At 41.5% G+C, this 26,292-nt stretch overlaps 1 protein-coding gene and 1 non-coding gene across 2 annotated transcripts in view; one reads left to right on the top strand and one right to left on the bottom strand.

Moving 5' to 3' along the window:
• The window catches only part of MAP3K13 (mitogen-activated protein kinase kinase kinase 13), an 83,335-nt gene that overhangs the window by 6,154 nt on the left and 50,889 nt on the right, over positions 1-26,292 (bottom strand). Inside the window, exons 3-11 of the mRNA XM_036243161.1 lie at positions 25,780-25,963; positions 20,538-20,729; positions 17,064-17,222; positions 15,279-15,437; positions 14,778-14,886; positions 7,627-7,736; positions 6,745-6,861; positions 5,758-5,895; positions 815-1,583 (exon numbers count right to left, since the gene is read on the bottom strand). Coding sequence (XP_036099054.1) covers positions 815-1,583; positions 5,758-5,895; positions 6,745-6,861; positions 7,627-7,736; positions 14,778-14,886; positions 15,279-15,437; positions 17,064-17,222; positions 20,538-20,729; positions 25,780-25,963 — 1,937 coding nt within the window. The remainder of the gene's footprint in view (positions 1-814; positions 1,584-5,757; positions 5,896-6,744; positions 6,862-7,626; positions 7,737-14,777; positions 14,887-15,278; positions 15,438-17,063; positions 17,223-20,537; positions 20,730-25,779; positions 25,964-26,292) is intronic.
• LOC118617953 lies at positions 5,120-5,221 on the top strand. Its single transcript, XR_004956909.1, has one exon. It is a non-coding gene; the product is annotated as a U6 spliceosomal RNA (small nuclear RNA).

Here is a 26,292-nt window from a genome sequence, read left to right as displayed (position 1 = left end):
CAAAATACGTTGTGAAGAAAACTAGTTCCAGGGAGGGGGTGTAAATAGACTGTATTTTAAAAGGACAGTGTGGTCAAATAGGTGAGGAAAATGCTGGGTTAAACAAGGTTATTGCATGACTTCTCAAAGGCTAGGATTTGTTGACGTACACTAGGACTTTCCCAGAGGGGACAGAGAATACTTTGTTAACCAGACCCTTTTTTTTTTTTTGGTTGTTTTTAATCCTTACCCCAGGATATTTTTCCATTGAGTTTTAGACAGAGTGGAAGAGGAGGGCAGGGAGAGAGAGAAAGAGAGAGAAACATCTATGTGAGAGAATACATCAGTCAGTTGCCTCCTGCACAAAGCTGGGGTTTGAACCTGCAACCCAGGATGTAACCTAGACCAGGAATTGAACTCTCGACCCTTTGGTCCAAAGGCCAACGCTCTAACCACTGAGCCAAACTGGACAAGGGCTTAACCAAACCTGTTTTCTAATGGGATCTTTCTTTCTTGCAACAGCCCTCAGGACTAGGCCAGAGAGATGGTTTCCATACTATTTTGATGATATCTCCCTAATGTATAGTTATTTATCTATTTATAGATTATAAATTTTGAGAACTACTACCACTGGTTCAGTAGTTCTCAAAATATATTTCTAAGCCCATCATTAAAGCGGTGTGAAAAGAAAGTACTTAAAATAAAAGAAGCTTCTGTTTATGCCCTTGTTAGCTCATCCTTTTATGAAATGTGCACTTTCTACAGTCTTACGACACACACAGCAGGACAGGCTGACACCCTGTCGGGGCAGGCACACTGCTGTCCCTCTGCCTACCTTTTGAAGGGGCCTTGTTTTTCGAGGTAGCACTGGCGGGGTGATGTGATGAGGGACGCCAAGGGAGGACGCAGACCGACAGCCGTTGAATTCGTTTTCTTCCATTTCCTCAGAACCTTGGGCATTTTCCGAGGGGGGATTGTGTGCTGGTGGCTTGAAAAGATCGGGGCTGTTCCCCACCGGCTCAGGAAAAGGAACATCTAAGGACCCACACTGTTCCGGCCTGCATTGGACACAGGGCTCATAAGGGTCAGCCGGACAACAGCCCCAAGGGCCAGCCTGGCCCTTGTCAGGCTCCGAATTTCTCCAGCAATCTGCTGCCATGGCTGCAGAGATGAGGTCAGGGCTGGAGCCCGGCATCTGTCTTTGAGCATGGTTGCTGAGTGGGCTCCGCAGGGCCGCTGCTGGGCCAAAATACCTCAGGTTGTTGGCGCAGGTTGCAATGTCCTGTCCGTGCACATTGAGCCTGGGGTGGTGACTCTGCGGCGCGGCGGGAGGGGGCTGCTGGTACTGCTGCTGCAGAGAAGGGTACTGGGGTTGAGCTTGGTGTGGATGAGTGGGGTGGGGCGAGTTTTCCTGGGCTGGCTGGCTTTTCAAGATCGCTGCAAAGTCACTGTGGCTGCCTCTGCTGTTCCCTCGGCGGTGCCGTGGTTTGCTCCGATACCGGCTCTTGCTGCCTGAGGTGGACATTTTGGGGCTTCCAGACAAAGGCGATACAGTGGGAGCCACCTCCATACTGGGGATGCCTTCAGATCTCAACAGATCTGGCCTGGGAGAACAGAAAAGGCTTCGTTTTATTATTGATTTATTTTTAAAATAGGTTTAAAAAATTTTTTTTTGAAAGGAAGGAAGAGATAGAAACATCAATGAGAGAAACATCGATGGGGGCCCCCTTCATGCCCCTACTGAAGATGGAGCCTACAACCTGGGCATGTGTCCTGACTGGGGCTTAAACCAGGACCTCTCAGTCCCTGGGATGACACTCAATCCACTGAGCCACACCGGCCAGGCATAACAGGTTTCGTTTTAAACATATGAAAACACGTTCAAGTTTGGGGAACTGTGTCTCCAGCCTTAAAATGCACACTCTGTTGGAATTAGCAGTCACACACAGGGATTTACCCAAAGGAGATAATGGAGGTCCACAAAAATGGATGCTTGAAGACACTGTTAATGTATTGCTCTAAAGAACAGACATTTAGAAACAACCTAGATGTCCACTTGGAGAGGATTCCCTTTATGCCTTCTGGATTTCATTCTGTGCCTCACTGGCCAACATACTCAACCTCCTCTAAATTCTAATTCTACCCTACAGGTTTCAGGATCTCTTCCTCAGAGTACCAGCTATCAGCTTGGTGCCAATACGCCAACACATGGGCATGGGCACTGCCCATGGTCAGGAATCTGACTGATGATGGATCCAGATAGATTCTACAAGGAATCACAAAGGAGAGAGTTCTGGTACCAGAGAAGGAAACCTTGGGTTAATGAAGCAAGAGGCTAAATTCAGGTAGTTTGGTCTAGACAAGGTCTTCCTGAGGGCTGGGACTACGTCGTCGTATTCATCTCTGTATGCGGAGGACACTGACGGGAGTCTTAGTCCCAGTGGGGACTCAGTGTTTCAGGAAGGGGGAAACATGCGGGGCCAGAGGACAGGGAAGCAGTAGAGAGCCCAGGTGCTTGAGCAGAGCCAGCAAGGGAGGGCCCCTGAGGAGTGCCCCGGCATCGCACTGTGCTGCTGGAGTGAGAGGTCCTCTCTCAGCCCGTTTCCACGTGCCCGCTGGGCCAGTCACGCAGACCACACTCAGCAGGAAGCCAGCTGCTGAGTAAACCCGGGCACACTGACTCCGAGGCGCGTAGCTTAGCAATAACTGACTTCCGAACCGATGAAGCGATTCAGGGCAGAGATTCTAGGATACCAGGTAGTATTGCTACTTCTTCCCTGCCAGAGATAGCCTCACCTTGTTTGGGATCAGACATATACAAAATCAGCAGGCGCTTTCAGAGTTGGAGGGCCCCTCCAATTTTTTTTTAACAACAGAATCCTTTACTGAAATTAATTATTAGGAGAAGCCCAGTATAGGGAGCAGACATACTGGAAAGGTTGAAGGTGGGGAAGCAGAGGCCCCTCCCTGCAGGCTCCCCTTCCTCATGCTGTTCACCCCTGCAGTAGTCCCTGAGATGTCTCTCTATGCAGGCCCTAGGGTATCCCAGACCTTGCTTGGAAACACAGATACAGTCCTGCCCCCACCTGTGTGATGAGGAAGCTGGAGCCCAGACAAAGTGGCTCATGGTCTCAGCTTGTTACTGGTAGAATCCAGACCAGAAGTCTCTGCCAATGTCTTGTCTGGCTTATTAGATAGGGTACAGCTTGAAGGTGCATGCAGGTCACCTGGGAGTTCGTTAAAATGATTGAGTAGGTCTGGGGTGGGGTCTCAGAGTCTACATTTCTAACATGCTCTCAGATGATGCTGAACTGAGGACTACACTTTCAAGAGCGAGGGCTTACAGGAAACTGGCCGGCATCGGGCAGTAGGGGGGTTTTCTTCCCTTTCAGAAGAAGTACAGTGAAAGGCTTGTTGTAGCACAGAAGCTCCAGGAGTTTCTGGTTTATGATGAGGCTGGTAGGATATTGTGCTGCCCTCAGCAGTTTCCTGTCTCCGATTTACAGAAGGTAGCTGGATGGAGGAGGCCTGGGGCTCTTGTTGAGGCAAGAGAGCCCTCCAAGGCTCAGTTCAGGGCACCTGCGTACACAGAGGCAGGCTGCGGCGGGGTGTAAAAGAGCTGGGGGGGAAGTGTCCCAAGTCCGGCGAAGGCTGCAGCTGGCAGTGCGGACAGCGGACATCGCAGAGTAACGTTGGTGCGGCACTTCGCCGTTTACGAAGCACTTTTTAGTATATAAACCACTTGCTTCCTACTATTACAATATCCTTTGATAGAGAAAGACACTGAGGGATGAGAGAGGTTCACTGCCTTGTGTCCACCACAAAGCAAGTAAATGGCAGAACTCAAAAACTGACCCCAAGTCTTTTGACACCAAGGACTAGTTCTTTCCCCATTCTAACCTTCTCCTTATTGTAAGGTATTCAGACTCTCTTATTGGCCAATACACACTTGTGACAGGCTGGGTGCACCCCTACCTGAACTCTGACTCTCTTCTTTCTAGTCCTTAACCAAACACAAACTGAAACCTAGGCTAAAGGATGGCGGACGGTTTCTCCTCTCTGCTCTCCTCAGAGGTCACCGGACTTCTGATTTGATAATCATTGAACTGTCCAAATAATCTGAAACTTAACTCTGTTCAGGGGCAGTTAGCTGAAAGCATGGCTCTTCACAGCCCTGATCCCATCCATGTGGCTTCCTGGGCAAGTTCAGTTAGCTTGCAGGCCAGGCGCCTGCTGGTGGCATCCAGCTCCTCCAGACGTATTTCTCAGAGCACAAGTTCAAGTAAACATGAGCTCATATTTTGAAAAAAAAAAAAAGGTACTATTTTCTCCCCCAGTGCTCTTAGTTTTACTACAGGCAGATTGCAGGGAGCAGCCAGCAGGCAAACTCGGTCCCTAACTAACGAATTAATACACCCAAAGAAAGAGGGGTTTCCAGGAGGGTCTTGTCAGGTGCTCTCCGCAAACAATTTCTCAGAACTTGACCAGGTGACAGTAAGGAGTGGTAAGTAAAAGCAAAACTGGAATTAATCTATGGAATTGCTCACTAGTAGTTTAGATTCACATTAGTCATGGTCTCTGGTCACCATTCTGAAAGCCTTATAATAGATTCTTGGTTTGCATTTTCCCATTACCTCTATTCTTACCGCATTTAGCTCAAGTCTCACTGTTGGGCTCATGCCCCAGGTTGAGGGACATTTCTTTCCTTTACATTAATTCAGCTAGGACAGAGTCAACTCTCCATTGCCTGGGAGGAATAGGGCTCTAGCAGAAGTTGGTAATAAAAATGGACTGGAAGAGCATTTTAAGGTTTAACTAATACAGTATTTTAGAACTGTGGCTGGGAATCTGAGTTGTAGTGGGCTGAATTAGGTTATGTGTGGATTTTCTACTGAGCAGGTGGTCGGCACCCCGAATCTCCACATTGTTCAAGAGTCAACAGTATAAGGAAAATGTGTTATAATTAGGAAAAAGGGCAATCTTTAAACACTATGTAAAAATCCACTTTTTGAGCACCTGTGATTTATTAGGTGATTTCACATATTGTGTTATTTAAACTTCATGGAAGCTCCATGCAGGAGTGGAATGAGGGGAACCATGTGGGTAGACAGAGGTAATTATCTAAGTCCCTGCTACGAGCGGGGTTCAGCAGCCCACACACTACAATGGGAACGATACAGAGAAGATCAGCATGTCCCCGTGCAAGGATGACATGCAAATCTGAGAAGTAGAAAAAAACAATAAAAACCAAAGTCCCTGCTTTCATTTTTGGTGGTGGATTTACAGGCACTTATTACATTATTAAAAAGAACTAACTAAACGAATAAATAAAAATGGGCCACACGTGGGCCAATGTTGCATAAATCAAGAATTATAATTAACCCAATTCTGTGCATTAGGGGTCAAAGAAAGAAAAAAATATCTCATGTGCCATAGTTATATCACTTTCCCTGTGGGGTTGAAAGAGGGCAGTCAACATGGCCCAAATCACACAGCTCATAACTGGCAGAGCCAGGATTTAAACCCAGGTCTGTCTGACCCCCAGTTTATTTGTCTTTTCACTGTTGCATGCTAAGATAATAAACATCTATGCCTCAGATAGGAAATCATGGATTCCTAGGGTCCATGGCTCACTTTCTCACCTTCCAGCTCTATTTAACCTAGAGGCACGTGTGCTAATGCTGAGGCAGAGTGGCCACGCTCACCACAGTCTGATACTGTATGGAAGGGGGCTACTTCCCCATTTCTCTGACTAGCAGGTCAGCACAAGGGTCTCACCGTTTGGTCTGCATCCCAGGTTTGTGAGGCACGCCTTTCCTTTTCATGAGCTTCTCCATGGCGTTGGGGTGGATTATGGGACGGACAGGGTGCCGTTTGTAGGTCCCAGGATACTTCTTTTCCACTGCTTGCTCACGCCTGCAGAAAGAAGGGGCCCACCTCAGTCACTGCTGACAGAAAGGCTGGGCAGAGTGTTTCACAGGCTAATTCCACCCACCGATCTGGCCACACTTCCTAGACACGGGCTATTTGAATAACAAGGTTGCTATTCAAGTAAAAAAGAAAAAAAGGAGCCTCCAACGCTGTGGCTTTGTGGATTGAGTGTCCTCCCAGGGACTAAGAGATCCCCAGTTTGATTCTAGGTCAGGGCACATGCCCGGGTTTGGGGCTCAATCCTCTTTCCCTTCCTTTCTCTCTGAAAAAAATCAGTCACTAGAAACATTTTTTTTTTAAAGGGGGGGATATTAAATTCAAACTAACTTGATTTCATTTTTTTCCTTCAGCTCACAGATGAACTCAGAGACTGACCTTCCCTTCCCCAATATTCTACATGAGAGACATAGTGCAGTGGTAGAAGTCCTACTTATTTTGGTAGCTGCTGTGTTGGTCCAGACCCCAGGATTTTCTTGCCTTTCTCGGGAATACCCTAAATCACATGTAGAAGCCACCTCACTTCCCCAGGGGGCATTAAGCCCCGGTCAACATCGAGCTTTTCATGAAATGAGGACCCTTCTCTGAGCCATTCAGCAGGGTGAAGTTGCAAATATCTTTCCAGTGCATGTTCCCCTTGAACCAGCTCTGCAGCAACTCACTCAACCACAATCCTCCCCAGGGGCAGAGACCTATGCACAGCACATCCCCGAAGGAGTGTTGGGGGAATGAATAAAATATCTGCCAGGTCTGAGTAGCCGCAACGTGGAAAATTAGTGCATTTCTGCTGATGGACAGACTTAATCAATAAGGGCAGACGGTGGTCTGGATACGTACTTAATGAGCTCCTTCTCCCGCATTTCCAGCTGCAGCATGATAGCACTTAGTTCCATGTATAAATTATTAGCCCGCTCAAGTTTTCTCTCATAGTGTTCACGAATATCCAAAGCATGCCTATCAAAGAAAACACAGGATCAGTGAAATCGACTCACTTGGGGGAGAACAAAAGTCAGCTCTAATGAACTAACAACCAGGATGGTTTATCTCAAAAGCATTTGCCCAAGGGCCTTCTAAATTTAAGTCTCCTTTGTCTGATGCAATGATTCAGCCAAGGTGGAGTGGGAGATGGAAAAGCTAAGCTTTCCATTTGGTTTACCCTTAGGGGCTATCCAGCCATGCAGAACAGCCAGAAGGGCCACAGATAAAATGTGAATATGATTTGTGCATAATTTGTACCCTTTGTGTAGTGTTGACAACATTTTAATAAGAATACAGTATAACTCACTGTTAATGGAAATATGCAGTTAGAGCTGACACCATGAAAACTCATTTAGACTTATCCGTGGCACAGATCCTGCCTAATTATAGTGGTTCTCTATGAACATGTCTTGTGTCCCTTAAAAGATTATAAACACCTTGAGACCAGGGACTACATCTTGTACATTTCTGGCCTTCTATGTCACCTAGGACAGGGGCCGAATGAACGAACAGCACTGCTCCAGGAATCTCTGTTGCAGAGATTTAATAAAAGAGGACAAGAGTTAGGGTGCAGAGGATAAAACAGTGATATAAAGGAGGGCTAGCTTTTAAGGCAAATTTTAAAGAGAACAGCAATAAATAGCACAGTGAAAGATGTGTAGGAAGTGAAATGGTGATTCAGAAAGAGTTCCTGCTGCTGTCTGGAGACCTGAGGATGCGAAGCGGTGGAGAGGAGCTGACCTGAGCTCTTCTCTGCGCCTTCGAATCAGTTCTTCATCTAAGCGGTGTATACAGGTTCCTTCACTTTTGATCTTCTCAAAGTGTTTTTTCACTTCTTCTCTCCATTCCGCCTGGGTGAGGAGAAGTCAGACTTTGTTAATATTCTAGGAGTTCAATCCTGCTACAACGACAGGATCGTGTATAAGATTCTCCCCTCCCCCCCCCCAGCATGCTTCTTCTCCTGAAGAACTTTACAGAATAGATGTTCAATTAATATTAGTCGATAAACTATCTCATGAAAATGTGTGTGCACACCATACCCCACTCCATTTTCTGTATACAGTCCAACATGCGATGTATCTCTTTTCCAGTTTCCTTGCAGCATAGGCCACCAGAAACAGCACACTAGAACACTAGCCATCGCCTCTGCCAGTCAAGGTGGTGGCTGGGAAAGCCTGGCCAGAAAGAATAGCTCTGATAACCATATGGTCAGTGAGAAGATGACTGTCTCTGCAGGTGCCACCAGTATGCCTCTTGGGTTCTGTATATGAAAATATCTTGAAAACATTTGGAGTAGAAGACCCAAAGGGGCATGAATAGCAGGTGATGAAAATAAAAATACAGAGAATTATACAGGAATTTGGGGCTGAAGGAATGGGCAGAAAAAGAGAAGAAGGAAGAGGAAGAAAACTAGTATAGCTAAACAACTTAGTAGGCTGACAAAATTTTTAGGACAGAAATGGATGTCTAGGATGTGATTTAAGTTGTTCAAAATGTAAGCCACTTTTAATTTCCTAAACCTTTAGGAAAGTCTCCTGACATTCGCTCTGACTTTGGATGAGTGTTTTTGTTTTTCTTAGAAATCAAGGAAAGGTGCTGAACTTCACGTTTCAGTCAAAGTTAAAGGAACAACCACAATGGCAGGGACTGGGGCCAAGAAGTTTAGGAAGGTTAGCCAGTGGCCATGAAATTATAAATCTCCAGGAATTTACAGGAATGTTTGAACATTGGACTTTTCACAGGGCATGAAATTTCAAGCCAATTTTATGTAAATTTTAGGGGGCAGGAAAACTTCTGCTGGAATATAGTCAAATAGGCAGTTTCTAGAAAAGCAGCTAAAGGATGTTTCTGTAAATTATATATAGACTATCATACCAGGAAGCTAATGCAATTAAGATAATTTCCAGCAAAGGCTAAATGTTTCTAATTGTATAATCTTCCTCTAGAGCTATTCTATTACCTTTAGATTCATGTTAAAAATGACCTCTCTAGCCCTGGCCGGTTTGGCTCAGCAGTTGGAGCGTTAGCCTGCGGACCAGAGAGTCCTGGGTTTGGTTCCCGCTAGGGGCACATATCCAAAAAAAAAAAAAAAAAAAAAAATGACCTCTCTAGATCATGGAGAAGTTACACCTAAGAACTGTAAAATTACAAACGGTTTCTCCTCAAATTTGCCATTTCTTATTTATTTTATAGAGGGAATTATAACTAGTTAGAAAGTGATTATCCTTCTTATCCATTTATAATATGCTAGATCTTCATATATCTGTTGACTGACTATTGGAGAAAGGTTTCTGCCAGTCAGCTGACTTTCGGGCACCAAACCTGCCAAACAACGCCATCAGAAAGCCAAGATCCAGAATGCGCTGTCCACTGTTTGGTAACAGTCTTTGACAGTAAATGTTGGTTTGGTTGAGCCCCAGGTAATGCTGTTCTTTCAATCATCAGATCAAAGTCATGAAGTAGGACGAGTATTGAGCTTTAAGAGGCCGAAGACTGACAATCAAGAGTTGTTAGAACAAAAAAGAGTAAGGGGAAGGTCAAATATGGGCCTTGAAGCATCCTCTTTTGTGCAAAACCCTGCCAGTGGATTTCAGTACAATACGTAAAGGAAGGGGAAAAGGGATGCCGCTCTCTGGCGGTGAGGAGTCAGATACCGCAGATCTTTTTTTTTAATTTTTTTATTCTAAAGAAAATAAACCTCTTGATATTTTGCTTATAGATTTATGGGTTAGAATTCAAAGGGAATCTTCTGAAGATTGAAACCTATTAAGAAAGTGAATTTCCAAAAAGAAATTCCCTCCCGTGAAGAGGGAACAGGATGCGGGGAAACAGCAGCTACTGACTGATTCATAATGTTTCCCCCAAAGGTATCATGTGACAGGTAGATGTTAATTTTGGAGTTCCATCGTATATATTTAGAATCTTTATGTAATAGGAGTTCCAACTGTCACTTACTCTGCAATTCAGACATGTATGGGCATATCTGAAGCCCATGTGCACAGACTGAGGAGCCTCTGAGAGAAAACAGTCGTGCAGGAGGGAGGAGTCCTGAATGAACTTGACCTATAACAAAGCCGCCATCATGGGAGAGGAGGGGCATTTTCCACTGTCACTAAAATACTTGTAAAACGTTGCCATAACCAGCACTGCTCTGTTACTTAAAAAAAAAAGTAACTCAACAGGGAGAGAAAGAGTTCTCTGTGTAAACAGAACAAAATGCAGCTTTAGAATCTTGTGAAGTCCAGAGCTTCCGTTACAGCAGGAAATGACAGCTCCCAGTGCCTTAAGGATAAGGCAGCACCCAATGGGTGCCAGCTGGGGACTACAGTCTTTTAGAAGGAACCAGTGCTATCCAATAAAGTAAGACCCAGCAGATGCTAGGCGGGAGACTACTGTGTCTAGCCAGAGTCAGTGGAAAGCAGAGCAGATGTTAATTTGAGGCTACTGGAGACCGGATTCTTTATGGGGATTTGCCCCAAAGTGCATGTGGAGAGTGGAAGGGGGTAACAGGGGGTGCTTCAAAAGGTATTCTCTCCTGTGTAAGCAGGTAAGGAAAAAAAAATCTAGTGAAACTGGGGTTCTACCATTAATGGGATCCTCTTTATGTCCTAGATAAGGCCGGGGAAAGGTCATAACATTCAGGTTTTTGTCTTCTCCAGACTTCTAGTTATTCAGTCAGTAGAACTGAAGATCTTGCATCCAAGCCTTGCTTCTTTTCTCTCCCATAATATAGGTGTCAAAGTGAAAATGAGTTAGCAGAAGAATGGATCAACAAAATGTGGGTATATCCATTCAACAGAATATTATTCAGTCATATAAAGGAATGACATTCTGACACATGCTACAACATAGGTGTGCCTTAAAAACATGCTAAGTGAACAAAAGGACAAACATTGTATGATTCCACTTGAATGAAATATCTAGACTAGGTAAGGCGATAGAGACAGAAAGTAGACAGAAAGTAATCTCTCATGATGAGAGATTACTAGGGGCTGTGGGGAGGAAGGAATGAGAAGTTATTGCTTAATAGGGTGATGAAAAATTCTAGAAATAGATAGTGGTGACAGTTTCACAACATTGTGAATGTAATTAATGCCACCGAATTGTACACTTAAAATGGTTAAAATGGCAAATTTTGAATTTTATATATATATATATATATATTACCACAATTTTTAAAAAGTAAAAAACAAGTGAGTTCCAACTTCACTTGAGGACTAGAGAAGCAGGATTTTGAGGGGCTAACTGGCAGGAAATCATAGATTCTGAGTCAGAAAATACTTAGATGTTGTAAGCCCAGCTCTTGATTGTCAGAGTCCCGTTTTCTGCTCCCAGGTAAGTGCCCAATCTCTGCCTAAGTACCTACTCGCTCATGACAAGATTACTCTGAAAGCAGCAGAGTTCATCCCTACAGTGAGCTTAGTGTTTGCAACTCCCCTGAATTTCTGGGTGGTCACAGTGGCACTCAAAAGGAAACTAGAATGGTGTAAAGGCAGAGGGTGGTGGAGAGCTTAGAAGCAGGGCATGTGGTCCACCTGGCGGCTGGGATCTGGGACCAGGTTAAAATGGTTTCTAAAGACTGACAGCAAATGTAATTGAATACCAGGAACTATCATTGCCTACTTGGAGAAATGGGTTATTGCCTAAGAATGAAGCAACAGCTTTGGCAGAATCTTATACTGTAATGAAATTGGTTGCTTGCTCATCTGTTCTATATGCGCTGCATCTCTACACATGTGCTGCTACTGAGAAACAGAGAAAGAAGCATTTTCCCTTTGGTTGGGCTTTGGCAGCACTCTTGACGGACAGTTTTGGTGGGAGGTGGGGACCAGTGGCCAACAACCGTTGACTGATAACTGATGCTGACAAGATTTTGTCAGTAGGCAGGAGAAGGCGAGGCGTCAGGTACGAGACTGCTCTAGCAAAGAAAAATCATGTGCTAATAACCAACTCTTCTCCACTTGGGTGGCATGAAGTCAAGACACAATGAATAGGAAGGAGTTCCCTAGCTGCCATCTTACCCATCTCAGGAGTTCATCAGGAAAAGTGCCCAGAACATAACAATCCAAAGGAGGCTTAATTCTTGTAACTTTGTGGGAGGTTCTCTACAGTTTACAATACACTTGCATTTTATTGTCTCACTTGATCCTTACCAAAACTCCACAAGGAAGAGAAGGTATGATTATCTTCATCGCTTAGATGAGTAAGCTAAGGTTTAGTGAATTATCCAAGGTCACAGGACAGGGGTTTAGTCTCAAGGCTTAATTCTAGAAACTAGCAAGGATAGAAGATTTGGGGCTGCCCTGGCTGGTTTGGCTCAGCGCTTAGAGTGTTGCCCCAGGACCAGAAAGTCCCACGTTCGGTTCCCGCTAAGGGCACGTACCTTGGTTACAGTTTGTCCTCGGCCCTGGTTGGGGTTGTGTGCGTGGCAACCACTCAATGTGTCTCTCTCACAGTGATGCTTCTCTCTCTCTCTTCCTCCCTCTCTCCCTCCTGTTCTGTCTGAATATATATGCAAATATGTCCTTGGGTGAAGATTTAAAAAAAAGAAGAAGAAGAAGAAGAAGATTTAGGGCAATTTAAGGAGAGGTAAACTTTTATGTTGGGAGAAAAATGTGGAAGAAAAATGAATATTAAAAGATGTCCAATATACTAAGTTTTTCTTCTCTCTTCCTTCCCTTCCCCGACCTTTTCTCTTCCTTTCATATTCTTGCTCCAAAAGAACCTTTTCTTTTCTGAGCTCAAGTTTAGCAGTGCATGTACTGATAAAAGTGAGTTTGTACAAGACAGGACCCCGACATGGTTGCTTAGCTGCACTGTACAGTGCTTTGCATATGGTGGGGGCTCCGAATATAGTGCACTGGCTAAGAAGTGATATTCTGGGAGCATTCAAGAAAAGTCTGCTTAGAACTTGAAGTTTCCAGGTATATACAGTTACATTGTCTCAATAACTCACCAAAACTGCTCTTCAAAACTGTGGTGTGTATAGTCTTACTGTGAAGGTCGCAAAGCTGGGATTGCAACCATACCCTACAGTTTGAAGGATTTCCTAGAGAGTACTCTGTGATTCTCTTTCATTTCACAAAATGACCTAAGTATTTTTCTGAACACTAAGAGGAGCTATTTGGCAGACTTCTCCAGTGCTCCACACCTAATGTATTTGAATAGATAGGCAACAGTTTTAATAGTTACAAGGGAATTTATCTAATGCATATCAAAGAACCTAGGAAATGGTATGAAGTCAACCTCCTACATCCTTGTATTTTCTCTAAGATCAAACACTTGACATAGTAATTACATAGTAATTCCTCAGAAACACTGAAAAAACTATAGGGACAAGTCTGACTAAATATTTAAAGACATGGTTGTGGGGAGAACTAAGTTTGTAGTTTATAGAAAGTGTGTTGGGCCCAACTGGTGTGGCTCAGTGGTTGAGCACAGACCCATGGACCAAGAGGTCGCTGGTTTGATTCCCAGCCAGGGCACATGTCTGGGTTGTGGGCTCGATCCCCACAATTGATGTCTCTCTCAATGTTTCTATCTCTCCCTCTCCCTTCCTCTCTCTCTCTAAAAATCAATAAAAATATATATTAAAAAAAAAACAAATGTGTGTTGGGACTTTGAGCAATAGGATAAAAGTCTCTGATTTATCATTTTTTAGAAACTGCCAAAGCCCTGTGACTTTATTAAGATAATCCCAGTGTCTGATGGGCAGAGTATCTCTATGTTTATCAGATACCTGAGAAGCACAGTTACATGAATGAGACAAAGCTATATGATAAGAAATTCGGTAATACTGTTGTGAAATTCTGCAGGCATAAGGCAATAATTTAGGATCATCACATTTATTTCAGAAGCCATAGTTCATTCCATTTTACTCCTTTTGCTATTGCCTGGGTCTGGTAGGGATAAAGGCCTCATGTCTGCTTATCTCCCACCACTTTCTATCCACCAGTCCTTACGACATTTGTAGCATTTTCATTTAATAGTCACAGTTTCTTCTCCTCTCTGCACCCATGCCCTTACAATGTGCTATGGGAGACTCTCTCATTGAGATGTAACGTCTATTTCTACATCTGGGTTGGCTTGTGACTTGCTTTGGCCAATGAGACAATAGCACGCACGAGGCACACACAGGCTTGAAAATTACTTGTGTAGTGGGGCTTGCTCTCTTGCTGCATTTGTTGCCCTGAGAACACCATGTGAACAAGCCCCAGCTTGCCTGCTGCAGGATAAGAGGCCATGTGGAGAACTGAGGTGCTCTAGCTAATAGCCAACCAGTTGCCTGACTTGGGAACGAGGCCATCTGGAACCTGCCAGCTCCAGCCAACCTGGCAACTGACTGCAGGTGTGAGTGAGCCCAGTCAAAGCCAGCAGAAGAGCCACCTCCCCAAATTCCCAACCCACAAAATCGAGAGCTAAACAAAAAGTTATTGTTTTAAGTCATACGTTTTGAAATGGCTTCTAATGTAATAAAAGCTAATAGATACATTAAATTCTATCTTGGGCTCTTTCTAGTATTTAACTTCTCTCTTTTGTACTTTAGTTTTTCTACTTCAAAGACAATAATACTTTCATAAAGTTCAGTAGTAATTCTAATTTAAATACATGTACTTTACAGTTTATGTATCTTCTTTTCCTCTTTTCTCGTCAAAAGAACCAACTGTGAAGATCAGATTCTAATGCATGTTCTTTTCAAATGAGATAGTAGTAGATGTGCTCAAGAGACTCCAAAATGTCACATGTGTGAGTATCATAGCTATTGTTTCACAATTAATGGAGTTATATAATTGTTATAAGAATCAAAATGGCCCTCTTCTAAGAATCACTTTTCTCATTGAGAGTTCCCTGTCTGTCTGGTCAGCAGCACCTGGTAGGAAGTTTCAACTTACCTGAGACTTGAAGTAAGTTTCTTGAGGGGTGGCAAGAACATCCGCAGATGCGATGTCTAAATGCATGAGTGTCTGCCGGAAAGAAGGTCGGTTGCGAGGTTTACTTTGCCTAAAAGCAGAAAAAAGGTAGCTTGTGCATTTCCAAAGTTATGTCCAGGAGGATGAAGATTTTATCCTACTTTATGAAAGCCATTTTTGACTCCATGCATAGCTATATGTCAGGCAGTGTTGATAAAATGAAACTCTCTAGTATCAGTGACCTATTTGATAATAACTCCTTAGGACTAGTAAAATAATAATAGCTATCGTTTACTAAGGTCTACTATTTCAAGATGTACTAAATTCTTTATTTATAAATAGTTCCAAGCCTCCTAGTCTTTATACTAACAGGTGATTCAATCCCAATACACATTACAGACTTCCCTGCAGTTTTAAAGAGGTTTTAAATGTGGTGTTAAGGAAGAAGGTAAAAGAGAATATTGGGAGAAATGTATTTCTTACCATGTCTGTTTCATGAGAATTTTGAATCCATCAGGGCACGTGGAAGGGACTGGAAGGTGCAGGCTATTGCTTCCAACACCCCAAATAATGGCTGAAGAGTCTACATCCTTGTAAGGGATCTCTCCTGTCAGCAACTCCCAAAGCACCACTCCAAACGACCTGCAGTAGGACCAGGGACATGGAAGGAAGACACTTCAGAAAGACCGATTTGTGTTTTAGTTCTTTATTCATTTTAATCAAATGTGTGCTCAGTTTTTAAATGTTAATACTGCTACAGGAAAAATGGAAACAGCCAGGGAAACTCTAGAAAAGAAAGTCAATGAGTGTAACCAACACTATCCGATATGGAGACAGTTTATAAGGCTTCAGTGATTAAGTCTGGTGCACTAAGAGACAGCCACACTAATGGAATGGAACGAAAATCCAGAAATAGACCAAATACATATAGGAATTGTGAATATGATAAAAGTGACATCTCAAATCAATGGGAAAAAATGGATTATTCAGTAAATGCTGTTGGGACAACGGGGGAGAAAATGAAACTTATACATCATCTTACATAAAGATGAATTTCTAATGAATCAAAGATTTAGATATACAGAAATGAAATCATAAAAATCCTGGAAGCATATATGGAAAAATTTTTTAATATCTTAGAGTGGTAAAGACTTTTCTGATTATGAAATCCAGAAGCCATAAAAGGAGAGAATGATAAGTTAATTGCATTAAAACAAAACAAAACAAAACAAAAACTCCACCATAAGCAAAATAACACAATGTGAAAAGTATCTAATTCATATGCACTCTTATAAGTTGATAAGAATAAAGATCAGAAAACTAGCAAAGAAAAAGAATAGTTCACAAATAAGAGATTACAAATGGTTTATAAACATAAAAAAAATGTTTTATGTTTCTCACTTAAAAGAAGAGGAATGCAAACTAAAATTGCACCAAAGATATCTTTTAAACAAACAAACCCTACATGGTTGGCAAAAATCCAAAAGTTTAACTTTGTTGGTGAGACTGAGAAAATACTCATACATTTCTGTCGGAAACATAAATTGGCATAATTTCTAAGGACACATTTGTTATAATTACCCAAATGATAAGTGATTCCACATTTATTCTTTATCGTATTTACTTTGGTGTTAGATGCAATTTTAACATATGCTGTTATTTTAGTTTTAAGCCTAAAAGTTATTCATAGTCCATTTCAAGAATAGAAGAAAAGCAACTATAGGAAAATATACTATTAATGGCAAAGATTCGGAGGGAAAATGGATAAAGATTATAAATAGGCCAACAACAACAAAAAAGCATAGCCCATAGGGGCTGTCTAATAAAAGGACAAACAGCACTATACAACTCAAATAGGTCTACAGCACATAACTATTCACATCAGCAGGTCACTGATATATACAATGATGGTCTGAGCCACCAAGAAAAGGTATACTTTGTTTAAAGTATTTTATTTAAGAAGGTGAGAATTATGTGATACATTTCAGGAAGACTTTTGTACTAAATGGTTATTTAAAGTAAACTTTCCATTTTCCAGAAAGTTTAGCATATTCTCTGGGGGTCCCAAAAACTGAGTCGCCCTAATTCCTATCCCAATCCTTACCATGTATCACTGTGCTGGGTAGTACCTCAGCTAACAGGACTGCGTCTCCAGAAGTGGATAACAGTAAAGAATACTGTGGGAAAGCAGACGTGTTGATGGGGGAATGTGCTCACAGGGTGAAAGTGGGAAAAGGCTTTCTAGTTGGCACAGACGGTGCCGCTCACCATATATCGACTTTTTCAGAGACAGGTTCATTTCGTATCACCTCTGGCGCCATCCACGCGACTGTGCCAGCGAAGGACATCTTGGTACTTTTATCGCTGAGTTCCTTAGATGTACCAAAATCTGAAATTTTTACTGCGTCTGTGTGCGTCACTAAAACACTTTAAAAAGAAATAAGAGAACATCCAGATCATTAGCACCAATGAAAACACATGATTCAAATTGGCAGCTGAAGACTTTGCTGCCCCTTCCTTGCAGAATTCAGCTTCCACTATTCCAATATTACTAGGACATTAGCAATACACTGGAAACAGCACTTTTCACACTCATGAGGCGGCACAGCCTGGTGGGCTTTTACACCTGCTTTTATCCTGTCTCCACCGCTGTGCGAGCTTTGCCAACTTACTTAATTCTTCGAAGCCAATGTTCTCATCTATAAGGTGGAGACAGTTCAGTTCACAGTATCTTATCCACAATTCAAAAATGCAAAAAGCTCTAAAAACGGTGAATACATATTTTCCATATGTATAAAGCAAACACACTTAATGTGACTACCATAGGTTTAGCTACAGGCATGAATGTGGCTGATTCAGGGTGTCTTCGCTGGGGGTGTAAGGTTACACTCTGCTACCTTTCTGAAATCATCTGACTCCAAGAGCTTTAGTTAAGGGATAGGATATGAGCCTGTAATAATGGCCTCATAGGATTTTTGTTTGAATTAAATGAGATAAGTAAAGCACCCACGCTCAATAAATATTGGTTTCCACCCTGTTAGTCTCAGACAGCCCACTAAGAAACACTTCTTTTAAAACACTGTTTAAATGATGGCCAGCTAAAATCATTCATGGGACCATTAAAAGGCTAATAAGTATTCTGGGATTCCACTAATACTGATGAAGAAAAGCAGGAATAAATGTTAAGCTTAAGTAGATTCCACACGACTCATGTTTTAATTTTCACAGTAGTTGTCTGAAATGTGACCTGGGCAAACTGCTTTTGCTAGCTTTAACGATGAATACAGTCTGGTACCAGCCAAATCCAACATATTAACATCCTCACACACCAGACTGAGTTCACTTGAAGCAGCCTGTTTAGAATTTTAGAATGTCAATGAGTTAGGGTCTCACAGGCTTCATGATCTAGAGACCTATTTTTAACAATAAGAAGGCTTATTACCCCAATAGTATCAGAGTCAAGATGGTGAGAAAACAGATAATTTCTCAGTCTATCTCCTCCCTTCTCTGCTTGAACCAGGGACTTCAAATTTGCCCTGCTCCCTGCCAGTGTCCAATAGCTCTCTATGTACCAAACAGCTCAGTGCTTACAACTGCTTTAGAAGAACTTCATCCATACCCAGGCCCCGGTTTTGCACCAATACGTAAAATTCACATAATTTAGGAATTTTGATTTAATGGTGTTAGTCTTGGTGAAAATGCATAGGGATTAAATATCATGGGCTACGCCCGGCCAGTGTGGCTCAGTGGTTGAGCATCGACCCATGCACTAAGAGGTCACCGGTTCGATTCCTGGTCAGGGCAATGCCCAGGCTGTGGGCCAAATCCCCAGTGTGGGGCATGCAGGAGGTGACCAGTCCATGTTCTCTCTCATCGACATTTCTCTCTCTCTCTCCCTCTCCCTTCTTCTCTCTCTAAAATCAATAAAGAAAAAAAAATATCATGGGCTATTAGAGATCACTGAAGAATTGATGGCATCATAAACCATGACAGTCAGAAAAGGTAGTAAACCCCTAGGGGAAAAAATACTGGAAACTTCCCCTCTGCCTCTTTTTGTGCTGCTCATCATGGGACCTGTTAGCCTGACAAGAGGGAATGGGCATGGGAGGAGACTAGAGAAGATACGATGCTGGAACTTTTGTGCAATCTTCTCTGACACAAAGGTCACACAGCCTAAAGATTTAATGTAGGTAATAAAATCTCTCTTTACAGCAAACCAGATTGATCTATGTTTTTCCAAAGTTAGTCTGGAACCCAAAGAGGCCAAGGGGTTCAGAGTGGTACTGATAACAGAGGGAAAAGCTTATTGGGTAACCAACTTATTCTAATCTTTAAATGATAGGAGTTAAAGAGAGCAGCATGTGATTTTTATGCATTCTAAATATTCCTGACTTCCTTCTCTAGAATTAATTCTCAAGGAGAATAAGGTGATTCAAAAGACCATTCAAAGAGCCTTTGGTAAGTCCTTCATGTGTGGATGACAAAAGCAACAGGCTGGGTTAAGAATGTAGATAAAAAAATAAACACCATATAATAAAGCTATTTGCAAGTAAATCAAGAAGGAGGTTGTTCAGTGAGCTGACGATGGTAATAATCATTGTTGAGAACTACAGTGATAAGTTAGAGCTCCTTTGAAGATTATAATCAAAAACTTATTTGTATCTTCAGGGGAGAAGAGGCAGGCAGGGTTCCTTGTGAATCCCTCACCTTCACACAGAGATGTAGGAAGCAGTGGTCTTCGGTCCAGAAGTTCTGGGTTCAAGTCCTAGCTCCATGATTTTGGGCTCTGAGCCCTAGTCTCTCTTATATAAAATAACAATAGTGATACTTGTCACATCTATCCTACAGTTTTGGCCAAGATCAAAGCAGATGAGATAATGGATATAAAAATATGTTGTAAATCATAAAAAGCACAAGCAAATATGTTTTTGAAAAAAAGATTAATCCTTTTCTCATCCCCAAACCAAAACATGATGAGAAAAAATAAAAATAATGTTTAAAAAATAGGAGCAACACTGAAATATACCATTTTATCAATTCTTTTCTGTCCTTTATACAATTTGAGAAAATGAATAAATATTCTTCTTAAAGTGGTTAGTAGCCAAGGGATTGTTTTGAAAACAGAGATTACTAGAAGCAGCTTTGCTTCTCTTAAATAATTAGTTCATGTTTTCTTATGGACACTGTGAACCTTACAACTATTTCTTTCTTTCTTTGCTTAGACTCTAGGAAACTCAAAGCCAATTATGTAGTCCACCTTTAACAATGGTACAGAACCTTATGGTATACATTTTGTGAACAAGCTTCATTGCTAACGTTTTTATTTTCTCTTTGCCTCTGTTTCTTATTCATTCACTTTTATCTGATTGTATTAAATACATTTCTGAAACTCAGTTTTAAAAAATGTTTTTCTGGAAACACAGGAAAACAACAAATCAAGACTTCAAGTGAGGAAGTTTTGCATTAATTATTCAAAATGATTAATTATTCAGAGAATGAATTGTTTCATAATTATACAGTTATAAAGCAACAAAAAGGGAAAACTAGTATCATGTGCCTGAATATATCTGCCATATAGATAAGTAGGTCAACAATAATCCAAAAGATATGCAAATAGCATTGCCTATTATGCTGATTTAAACTGAACCAAAAGTATGTCTGAAAACTTCAACTATGGTTGATGGAATTTCTTACTTCAAAGCAATAAAACAAAATGGCTAAAAAATTAGCTCCCGTACTCACTTAGGTGATTTAAGATCACGATGAATAATTTTGTGAAGGTGCAAATAGTTCATTCCACTCGCAATCCCCGTGGACCAGTCCACTAGCAACCGAGGCGTGACCTTCCTGCCAGCTCGCAAAACCTCGTAGAGTTGGCCGTGGGCACAGTATTCCATGATGATACAATAACATGGGGCCTGAGTACAAACACCCCTTTCAAGGAAACACAAACATGTCTATAAGTACACACATAGAAACAAACATACATGTACACATATTTATATTTTAGGAATATCTCATAAATTGAATCATTAAGACCAGTTCTCTACCCAAATTATTTTTTAAATGCATATAGATAATCATTCCTGATTCCTAAATTGGCATTAAAACCCCTTTCGTCTACAGGTTTCTCTGTTATACATATAGACAAGTTCAGTTTAGCTTTGTTCACTCTGGGTATCTACATGCTGTGCTATATCTGGTGCTTTTTCTGTGGGAACATTCCATTCTGGGACCAAGAGAACCCTTTCCTGAGGTTTTGTGTGGGCTGGATATGGTGTTGTTTTGATTGTTAAGAGTGATTTAAATAGCTTCCTTTTATAATTAAATAGAGAGTTTTATACATAGTGTGCAGAGAAAATTCAAATAAAACACTGCTATTTTTATTATTATTTGTTGAATTTTAAATTACTCAAATTTAAGACAACTAATGACTGAGGATCAAAAAAGAATCAATTTTTTATTTTATATGTCTCATCACTGGTGTATACACCTGAAATGAATATAATATGTCAACTGTAATTGAAAAACAAAAATGATTTAAATAAATTTAAAACGAAGTTAAAAAAAATAAAACCTAAAAAAAATTTTTTTTATATTATATAGTCTTTGAAAAACATTTCTGTTTAGAACAAAAATAACATTACACAAGTGTTATACATCCATGGAGCCTGTATTTCCATCAGCTCCTACGTCTTCCATGAAGCCTTTCTTGATCATTCCAGTCCTAAATATCCTCCTGCTCTCTCAATTCCACTGCTACATAGTGGCCACTAATGTTTTATATGTGATTTTTCTCACCTGATATAGATTACAGGTTCCTTGACTGAAAATGTCTTCTTTTCCGTCCACCACAAGGCCTAGGTGTTCACAGCAAGTCCCTGACAAATTATTCCTACCTTTACCTTAACTTTCTTTACTGATAAAGCCTTCACACGGACATGTGCAGAGGCCTGGGGTGGGAGGCGCAGGGGCATGAAAGAACATCTATTTGTCAGGTATATTTTCAGGTTTATTTCATTGTTTATTTAAACTGCTCCAAACCACTGTAAGATAGCTATTGCCCTTTCTGTTTTGACAGGTGACATCCAGAGAGGGACAGTGACTTGTCCCAGATCAGACAACCAAGAAGTGACCAAGCTGGGATTCAAATCTGCCTGTTCAACTTCAAAGCCATGCTCTTCCCACTCAGTACACCACATTGCTTCTCTTTCCTCTTTAACTTCAGTATGGACAGCACTTCGGGGTTTTCTACATTAATATCGTTACCTTATAAAAGTGGAAATACTCATATTAATTCTAATTCACAGTTTGGTTGTGAGGATGAGAAAGGAGAAGAAAAATTACCATACGCAATTCTCTCCTTAGTGGTATGCATGCCTTCTTTTAGAACTTTCTAGAGCAGTTATTGAGAGCAATCTACCTACAAGACACCCAGCTGAAGTCCGCAGCCAGCTCTCAATCCATGTCCTATTTCTCAGGCTGCTGTAAGTGATGAAGGAATGTAGAGGCCATGATAGCTTGTGATCATGTGCAAGTCTTATAACACTAAAGAAATGAAAGAATTAGTCTTCATTTTCCCTGCTTTGATGTGCCTGTCAAATGCCACACAGCTATTCTATTATTCTTCATCATTTTCTAAGCAACCCAGATTTCATCTTAATTTTTTTTTTTTTAATCCTTACCCGAGGACATTTTTTCCCCCAATATTTTGTTCAGATAGAGTGGGAGGGAGAGAGAGAGAGAGAGAAACATCGACGTGAAAGGGACACATCGAGTGGTTGCCACCCACACAACCCCAACAAGAGCCAGGGACAAACTGCAACCGAGGTACATGCCCTTGCGGGAACCGAACCCGGGACTCTCTGGACCGCAGGGCGATGCTCTAACCTCTTGGCCAAACTGGCCAGGGCACATCTTAATTTTTAATGAAAAAAATTTTCGCCCTGGCTGGTTTGGCTCAGTGGTTAGAGCGTTGGCCTGCGGTCTGGAGAGACCCGGGTTCGGTTCCCGCTAAGGGCGCGTACCTCGGTTGCAGTTTGTCCCCGGCCCTGGTTGGTTGTGCAGGTGGCAGCCACTCGATGTGTCCCTTTCACGTCGATGTTTCTCTCTCTCTCTCTCTTCCTCTCTCTTCTTCCCACTCTATCTGAACAAAAAGTTGAAAAATGTCCTCGGGTGAGGATAAAAAAAAATTTTTTTCAAGTTTCTGTTACCTGACTTGTAGGAAACCTCAGTGGAGCAGAAGTTTGCAGCAACTACCGACAATTTAATTTCCATCACAGAGAAATAATGTGATATGCTTAAGAATATGGGAATAAATATTTGTTTGAAGCTATTCAGTATCCTGTTCAACTATGTTTTAACTTGTCACACAAACATAGAAAGTGTCTAACAGTGATATGTTACACACGTTTCATCTTTCCTGACTGACAAATGAGAAGCAATCATTCCCATCAGCCCTGTATATGACAAGGCTTCTTACTAACTATAAATAATAGCACTATAATCACTTCTAATTGCCACCTTTTCTTATTCTTTTTTTTTTTTTTATCCTTACCCGAGGACATTTTTCCTTTTTTGTTCTGGTAGAGTGGGAGGGAGAGACAGGAACAGAGAGAGAGAGAGAGAGAGAGAAAGAAACATCGATGTGAAAGGGACACATTGAGTGGCTGCCACCCGCACGACCAACCAGGGCCAGAGACAAACTGCAACCGCCTTTTCTTATTCTTGTTACTCAGTTCCATTAGGAACAGTCAGATTAACCTGAGTTTTCTTAAAAGGTTGCTTTAAAAAATTGGAAGAAAAAAGAATATAGTGTTCTTTCCTTGCCTCTCCCCTTCTATACGTGGTTCTTATTTCAAGAGGACTGTAAGCATAGAAACCAGTATCCAGAGAGACGCACTAAAATCTAATCTCGCCTTCATGTCTTCCAGACGGTCCTGAATGATTCATTGGCCAAGCAACACATGGCACAGATGGCTGCAGACATAACACTGCACAATGCCTCAAGAGCATGGTGTAATGGGCCAGGAACACAGTCTCACTATTGTTTTCCATGCAGAGGTAAAGAGTATTCAAGCATCTTCAGCCTAAAGAGTTGGGCATCAGCAAGGCAATATTTGTCCAAAATTCTGAAAACTGCATGTGCAGGTAGGCAGGTCAGAGGATGATGTGGGGGAAAAGGCTGAGAAGAAGAAGGAAGAAGCAAAAGAAAGGAAGAAAAAATAAAGCTTCTCATACCCATCCTCTTAAGACACTGATTCTACCTGGAAAACCCTCTAATATGGGAAACACAGCCTATTTCATTCCAGGAGGCCAAAAGGCCATGCTAATTTATAGAATATTCTGTCTCAAACCCAGCACCCTAGTGATCTATGCTTTAAAGTTTAGGTAAATGGAAGGCCCCTCCTTCCATTAGGATGGTGTAGTACTGGGAGTGAAGATTCTTTCAGTGAAGTAAAATGAAAGAAAGAAATGAGTTTCTGGTGGTGTGTTTAAAAATAATCCTCTTATTGTCTTTTGAAATGATCAGTTTGGGAAAAATCAGAATTGGTCTCGAGAGCATTTTGTTTTAGTCTCACATCCTCTTGGCCCAAGTAGAGCAACCAGTGATAGAATCACCAGAGCAGCTGAAGCTCTCTCCCAGGCCTCAGCATGGGTCTCCTCCCACGAGGCATAAACCCAGATGCTTTGTTTAGCGTCTTCATTTTACACCCCTTTCCCTTTCCATAAGGGGGGTCTTGTTTGGGAATCAAAACTCAGCCTTAATACACATTTAAATTCCTTCTATAAATTTGTATCTAAGATTTCTACTCCTTACTTTGGGGATGTGGTTCCAGTGAAAAATTATCACATCACATGTTTAGCTATATAATGAGCATATTTATCAAGAAAGGATCACTCTTGGGGACTGGGAGAAGTTCCTTCTATTTAGGGAAAGGGAATTTGTAAGTTATTCCACTTTTAACTGTACTCTCATTGGTCATATTATCTATCTACCTACCTACCTATCTACCTATGTATCTATCATCTATCTATCTGTCATCTATCTATCTATCTATCTATCTATCTATCTATCTATCTATCTATCTACAGAAGTTCTAGTTTCTACACATTTACACCACCTAAGAGCTACCTTTCCTGTTCTTCACCTTCCCGCCTCTAAAGCCACTCACCATTCATTTGTTCAAGCCTAGGGCACAATGTGAAGGCTGGTAAGAGAGGGAAATAAAGATAGAAGAGACTACACAGATTTAGAATTCAGCACTGCCAAATTTGGTGATTTCCACAAATTTACTTTTGAGCCTCCACCTTTTGTTAGGGATCCCTGCCAATTTTATGAAAATAGTGGTCTAAACTATAAAGATCTTGAAAACAACTACTTTGTGAAATGAAAATAGCACATAACTTGCTATCACCAAGAACTCTATCATTAGATTTAGAAAACTGAGTGTTTGGCATTATTTGAAAAGCGACCCAGCAAACAATGAGGCTGGGAGAAATACTCTGAAGGTATCTGTTAGTACAAGTTAATATTTAAGAAGGGATGCTAATAGAAATGAATAAAAAGCATAGCTATCACACAGGGGCTAACCATTCTCTGATCACTCAGATGTTAACTTTGTTTTCTTAACTGAATTTTAGGATGTTCAGGTTATCTGGAGGTGACCTACTGATAAATGAGGTTGATTTAGCAGATCTGACTGCTTGGCAGGAATCCACTTTCTCCCTCTCTGCCCCATCTACATCCTTTCCAAGCAGGACATCCTCTGGCAAAAAGAACTTCTAGATTATAAACCCCTTAAAGACATGACTCTAATTTAACAGTTCTCTGGGACTCTGCCGAAGCACCTAGCATAGTTCTCAGTCTGTAGTGTGTTTTTAACTTATCTTTCAAAGCAGGAATGTATATGTATATATTGAGGGGGAAAAAAATCTCTATTTCTTAAAAAAAAAAAAAAAAAAAAAAAAAGCCTTGACCTACTTGAAAGCGATGATGTTAGGGTGCTTCAACTTCCTCAAATGCTTGATATCCGTCTCATTTTGTTCTCTCACTTTCTTGATGGCCACCTCCTCCGCTCGGAACTTGCCCAAGAAGACAGCTCCTTGGGCTCCACTACCCAGCCACTGCAGCTCTGAGATCTCCTCAAATGGCACTTCCCAAGTATCTAGGCACACAAGCGAGAAACAAGCTTAAAAAGATCTTGGAATTTGCTTAGGGACCATTCTACAAGGCCACTCCAAAGGTACCAACCAACTTTACCATCACCCAAAATGACCTCTACCCTCTGTCTCCCACCCGGTAACTCACCAAAAGTTAGAACCTTTCTATGTGCCTTGATACTACAGATCAGATATTCCCATGTATTCACATGTATCAATGTTTAACCAGTGTAATTAAGCAGATTAAGTATCTCCAATATACTCTCCTCCAAACAATACATACTGACATTCCTACCTCCTTGTTTCAAGCTTACATGTTCAGTCTTCATCTATC

This window comes from Molossus molossus, unplaced genomic scaffold (genome assembly GCF_014108415.1).
Source record: "Molossus molossus isolate mMolMol1 unplaced genomic scaffold, mMolMol1.p scaffold_m16_p_5, whole genome shotgun sequence".
NCBI lineage: Eukaryota > Metazoa > Chordata > Mammalia > Chiroptera > Molossidae > Molossus > Molossus molossus.
This window is presented reverse-complemented; position numbering and strand designations above follow the sequence as displayed.